The sequence below is a fragment of the Lytechinus pictus genome, chromosome 13 (assembly GCF_037042905.1).
Source record: "Lytechinus pictus isolate F3 Inbred chromosome 13, Lp3.0, whole genome shotgun sequence".
Lineage (NCBI taxonomy): Eukaryota > Metazoa > Echinodermata > Echinoidea > Temnopleuroida > Toxopneustidae > Lytechinus > Lytechinus pictus.
This window is the reverse complement of record NC_087257.1, coordinates 10,822,405-10,828,690: the sequence shown is the minus strand read 5'-3', so window position 1 is coordinate 10,828,690 and position 6,286 is coordinate 10,822,405. Positions and strand designations below refer to the sequence as shown.

At 36.5% G+C, this 6,286-nt stretch overlaps 1 protein-coding gene across 1 annotated transcript; it reads left to right on the top strand.

Moving 5' to 3' along the window:
* Window positions 1-347: 347 nt before the first annotated feature.
* LOC129274505 (heparan sulfate 2-O-sulfotransferase 1-like) lies at window positions 348-5,909 on the top strand. Its single transcript, XM_054911303.2, has 5 exons — window positions 348-679; window positions 1,478-1,572; window positions 2,035-2,157; window positions 2,877-2,977; window positions 5,029-5,909. Exons 1-5 carry the CDS (start codon window positions 517-519, stop codon window positions 5,201-5,203), a joined length of 657 nt encoding a protein of 218 aa, XP_054767278.2. The 5' UTR covers window positions 348-516; the 3' UTR covers window positions 5,204-5,909.
* Window positions 5,910-6,286: the final 377 nt, after the last annotated feature.

The following is a 6,286-nucleotide window of genomic DNA, read 5'->3' as shown; positions in this document are numbered from 1 at the left end:
AAAGACGACATATATTACTCTCTTGGGTCTTTTGATCAAAGTGCAGACAATGGCAGAGTACGAATTCGAACTCACAACCTTGCAATTATGAGTCCAATGCTCTATAACCACTGGACCACACGACCCGTGTGGCACCGAAGAATAAATATCCGAGACGATGAAGCCATGTACTTGCGAGGGCAACCCCAACTGCTCGATGGAACCATGGTTTTGTCACAAATGTCCTGAGGCAAGTCTAGCAGAACCTCTATTGTCATCCGAACTTTTCATCGTCGTGCAAATATTAGGACAACCAAACATGAAAAGGGCTTGTTCGGTAACAACTTGGGGGATAAGATTTATTTCGTATTCAGGACCATGATCTGTTGGTTGGTTGTACACATGTAATTAGTTCGATCCTCTGGTTCCTCTCCCGTCGCCGTTGTAAATGATACATTTCGGGCTAAACCTGCATTGATTGGATCTCAATATGGAATCATAACATCTCTTCAAGACGATACAACATACATTACAGAAATGACAAAGAGGAATGTACTAATATCATTGGCAATTTTGTCTTTTATCGCCTGTATTCTTATTATGTCTGAGTATTTGAACTTATTCGAAGATGGAGCTGGATTCAGTTATGTCCAAGTCTTATCAAAGGAGGCGAAGAGATTGCATACAAAAGGCATTTCAGGTCAGGAATTGTATTTTTTAATACGAGAAGTAGTCTGATTTGAATCATTATAATTTGTAACTCCATAAGTTTTCTAAATTGTCCGTAGTGTTGATCTACATAGTCAAATTTGCATCAGAGGGCACTGATCACTAATATTTATACAGTATCCGTATAGCGCTTATCGCAGAAGTTGTCTCCAAGATTTTCTGTGAAGGTTTGAAAATAGTTGTTAGTCATATTTTTTCTCTCTCTTTTCATTGTAATCTTTCTGCCAACAAATTCTTAATAGATCTACATATTCATTCTTGCTATGTTTGTTTTTTATAGAGTTTTTGTCAAACTCCTCCTTTTCTTCTTTTTCGTGTTCTTTTCTTCTTCTTCATCATCATCTTCTTATTCTTCTTCTTCTTCTTCCTCTTCTTCTTCTTCTTCTCCTTCTTCTTCTTCTTCTTCTTCCTTTTTTTCTTCTTCTTCTTATCCTCCTCCTCTTTCTTCTTCTTCTTCTTCTCCTCCTCCTTTTCCTTCGTGGTATTCACCTTGCAAAGTAAGAGTACAGCGTACATTTCTAAGCGTAGAGCGCTTGTATAATTATTTTAGATGTTACAAATCCTGAATGATTATCATTTATGAGTTTTCTTGTCGGGTATTATAGGGTTTCGGTGAGTTCTCTAGGACCCTTAAAAACATATCGCCAGGGAAAGGGTTTCTCTACGTTTGCAATTGATGCTGTCCTTCTGTGTCTGCTTTTACGAACATTAATGATTTTGTTTTCTGTTGATTCATTACGTGCACTTGTACTTTTTTTTTACTTCAAAGAAGAAAATTCATCTTTGAATAAAAACACCTCAACAGAAAACGCAATCACCACTCAACGGGAAGAATCAAGATACGGCCGTGTTGTCCATGGAACAGTGAGTTGAGTTAAGCTGCTTAATTTGGGGTTGATATTGATTGATTGATTGATTGATTGATGGTTTGATTGACGCATTAGTTGAATGCTTGATTTATCGGTTGATTGATTGGTGCATTGATTATTTGAGTGATTGATAAAATTATTGATTTCTTGATTGACTTCTCGATTTCTTGATTGTTTTACTCTATTCCGAGTTTCAAGTGTAATTTTAATTAAACATTAGAGTGGGCCTATAGTTATATTCGAGACATTGATGTGTAAGGACAAGAATCTAAAACTTGACTGATAATGGGACATGCAAAGCATAGATAACATCATCACAAGTATGCATTTTCAATAATGATTGATGCAATTTAAAGATTCCCAGATATCATTAACCCTTGTCATTTGATCTTTTTTCCTATATATTCAAGTTTATATTCCGAATAATATTCAATATTGCTCTCTTATTCCTATATAGGATCACGTCATCATCTATAACAGCCTTCCGAAATGTGGGAGTAGAACTTTTGGTTCTGCAAGCCGAATGCTATGGAAACATCGATCCATCCACATGGCTAAAATTTCATTAAGAAAACATGATGTGAGTTTATGTGGGTTAACCCTAAGAAGACTGGGCAATTTTGACGACTAAGCAGACTGGAAGGGGGTGATTCAGCCCCCCCCCCATATTATCTCGGCCATTGACATCACCTAGCCGTATAGAAAACTCTCATTGACTACATGTATGTTATACATAGATCGTCTTAGAATATACCTACTGCGATAACCAATAGTAATATAGAGAATCATTAAGACGATAATTTCATTTGTCATGTTTGTATAAAGAAACTAAAATATTTGGGGTGGAAAAGTACCTGATTTGCACCTTGGTATTATTTTTGCGACATGAATTTAAGTAGTAAACCTTGTGTATTTTTATTCAAGTGTGTCTATCTTCCAAGACTACACTGTTCCATATTGCATTATGGGTAGTGACCTGACCAGCTGTGAGTAAATGAGGACTTGAGATGGGGCTAGCTGCTGGTTCGTTTGCGCTTTAAGCAACAATGATCAACTTCATAGCAATAAATATTAGAAACTGAACGGTGTTGTTTAGATTTGTAACACTACATTTAAGATTTAATCAACACCTGATCAGCTTATGTATATCTTAATCCGCATTGTATAAACCGTTCTTACTGCGTACTGATATTGGGAGTAGTTCTGCAATTAAAACAATTTTTTTATCAATTTGACGTTGTTATCATTTGAAATAATCATCTCGTAATTATTCTTCTATTTTATCAAACTAACAAACAGAACCGGTACCCGAATGAGAGGGAGATATTGGAGTTCATGGAGAGCATTGAAGCACCTACATTTTGTCAGGGCCACGGATACTTTGCTACTTCTGATCATATGTGAGTTACCCAAGATACAATTTGGGGTGTAACTTTTCGCCATGGACTGCCACTTTTTCCTGTCCAACCTCGAGAAATGTATCCAAATGGCGCCAAATTTTGCGACCGTATTAGAGGCCAAACACATAAAGAAATTCAGCCTAAGTGACCCAAAGAGGGATATCTACCAATTATTATGAGTCCCTAAGGGAGGGGGAGGGGATGTTGCAAGAAAGTATTTGCAATCAATTGTAAATATTCTGCTGCAATTGTACAATTGGTAGATCAATTTTAACTGTTATTAGCAAATCAGATTCCACTGCTTGTTTCTAGAAGCAGATTAGCAACTTATCGCAAATTCGCAATTAATTTCAAACCTTATTATTGATTTCGGGACCGAAAATAGACTTGAAATTGATTGCAAGTTGCCTGCAATGCCCCATAAGTCACACTATGGATAATGATCAACATTGATACCCTATGAGGAGTATAACAATGGAAATCAACTAATATTGATTTCCTAACTCACAAAGGGTCCTTCTTCATGTTCATGGGAAGTGGGCTAAAGCACCACAAAGGTCTCCACCCAAATAACCTTCATTGGGGGATGAAAACTTTATATTTTCTCTTGACCAAAATCAGCTTCATTTTAGAATGAAATGGGAGGAGGGGTTGTCAACCTAATTTGGCGATATGCCGGCGAATGGTGCTCTTTAAGCAATCCCTTATACCATTTCGACACCATCTCTGGACATGGATGCGCGTAGCAGGTCAAGGCATCAGCGAGTGTTCGCAGCCTCTAGCCAGACACTTTCTGGAACGTCGAGAATATTAAAAGTGCTCGTCAAATCACAAAGAACGGCTTAGAGGTCATTGCCGAAAATTTTGTAAACCGGGACAGCATGCTGATCGACCTAAGATTCGGAGCTGACGAAATGTTGCAAATTGTCGTCTGTCACGATCTAGAATCCATGGCAACACTGTTTTGATTAATCGATTTCGACAAAGGCTGCTTTGTCATGAAGGGCTATTGACAATAGATTCTCACCGTTCCAGAACGCATCTGCGTAGTGGTTGCGAAAATTCCCTATTCGTGTAAAAGTAACACCTCCTGCCTCCCCGATTATCCCCTCCTTCTGTCCCATTTTTCCTCTTTCCTCCACCTCTCCTCTTCCTGTTTCCCCGTCTCTCCCGGCCCGCCCTGGTCGGTCTCTTTCCTTTCCGCCTTTCGCTTCCATTCTCTTTGCCTAATCATCTACATATTTGATATTGTTTTTAGATTAACTAGAACATGTAGAATGTAACGTTAACGAAATACTATACAAACATTATGTTTATCACCTTATGTATGGAAAAGGCTATGAAAAACTGCATTTATATTATTTTTTATAACCAATAATCTTTTTTTTTCGAACGAATAATGATTTCTACATATTCAAGCATATGATAAGTTTTTTTTTCTAATCTAACTAATTCGTTTTATTTCTGTAGGTCTATGTCAGCGAAATGTGTTAGGTTCATATATCAAGCAACCCAATATTTGGGGTTAACTGTGTATGGTTTTTAAATGATATGGGCAATCCCATAAAATGAGTGCGCCCGACCCAACCCAACCCCCTAACCTTCCTGGAAATATATGTCTCTTTATGAGTGATATAAGAACTAAGAATTTTTTGGGGGAAACCTTGGCCCTGTCTTACAAAGAGATACGATTGATCCAATCAACGTAGCTCTATGGAAATCCATCAGTGTCATAATTTTTTTCTCCAGGAAATTTGCAAAATGTCCTTTGTAAACAAAAGAGACCCCACCAAATTGTCAAGAAATCAATTACTTTATGGATATACATTCATATCTAAAAGAAAAATTGAACAAACATGCATTTTATATGTTGACTTTGCTGGCTCTCCATAGTTGCGATTGATGGGATCAAGACGAGCACTGGATAAGGCCTACCTAGCTATTATTTTGCAATTTTTCACATCACAAATGTCCGTTTGTGGAACACAATTATTTTCTTAAATAGCTTTCATAAATTTATTCTCTCTTTTTTCATAATTCAAATTTTGTAGTCAGAGTCCTGTGCATATCAACTTCATGAGGGACCCGGTTTCACGAATGGTTTCTGCTTTCTACTACACTCGTTTCGGTGATAATAATAGAAAAAGAAGAGCACATCCGGGACATACCACTAAGGTGATTTACCGGTTCCATGAAATTTGCTCCGGCGACGATTGCTCCGCATAATCGAGGTGTGGGGGAGTACTTACAAGAGTAGCTTAAATTGTATATTTTACACCCAAAAAATGGCAGTACGTGCCATCACATTCAGTGAGTGGCGAGCTCATACACGTGTATTATTTCAGAATTTAAAGATCCTAAATGTATTTGAAATGCACAATTTATCTATATGTACCTTCATGTATGACCTGGGTAATAATAACTTACCTCACTCTTTAGTAGATTATTGCGATGTAATAGAGCATAGATACCCAACAAGACAAAAAGAAGGTCGACAAGTACATTTACCAAAATTACGGACTACTCAAGGACAATTCTCTCTATCTTTCTTAGGAAGTGATTACTGGAATAATGTACCATTAGCCATCAAACTAAAAGTATCCAGAAACGATTTCAGGAATTCATTACAAAATCATTTATTAAATCAATAACTTATCATATTGCTCTGTATATAACATAAAATGTTACACTCATAATTTTATTTTGTTTTTTTGTAGTTGTTGTGTTTTAAAAAAAAACATACTTTAAAGTTCAATATTCGCCTATATTACTAATATGTGTAGGGGCCAGGCTCGACTAGCACTTGTGCTATTTTCTGGTCCCTTTTATCAGCTCTTAACATATACATGTATGTTTCATTTCTGTAATATTTATATGCATGACATAATAATGTAATATGTAAACATCTGTAAATATGTTGTTATCGTTGGTGAATAAAAATCAAAATCAAAATCAAATCAAATCAATTTCCACACACTAATGGAAAGGCCAACTTCAACCCTGCATTTAACACTATACCCTATCCTAACCCTAAATTTATGACAAAACCATATTGCCACCCTAAGACGAAATAAAGCCCGGAGTAATTTTCGCCAGAGCAAATGTCGTGTTACCGATTCGATTTACCAAGTGCTTTAATTATTGCAATGTCATTGCAGTGCCATTATGAATATGAAATTAAATGGGCGTCACAAAATGTGGTGCAAAAATGTATTCTTTTTTCTAACGCAAGCGAGGAAAAATTAATGAAAATTTAATTTCTTGATAGATTATGATCTAAATAAATAATCGGAAAGTGTAGACAATTTT

Coding starts and splice junctions, on each gene's coding strand:
- LOC129274505 (XM_054911303.2), top strand. CDS start 517: ATGACAAAGAGGAATGTACTAATATCATTGGCAATTTTGTCTTTTATC. Junction 2,158..2,876: donor TTTCATTAAGAAAACATGAT/GTGAGTTTATGT, acceptor ACTAACAAACAG/AACCGGTACCCGAATGAGAG. Junction 2,978..5,028: donor TTTGCTACTTCTGATCATAT/GTGAGTTACCCA, acceptor CAAATTTTGTAG/TCAGAGTCCTGTGCATATCA.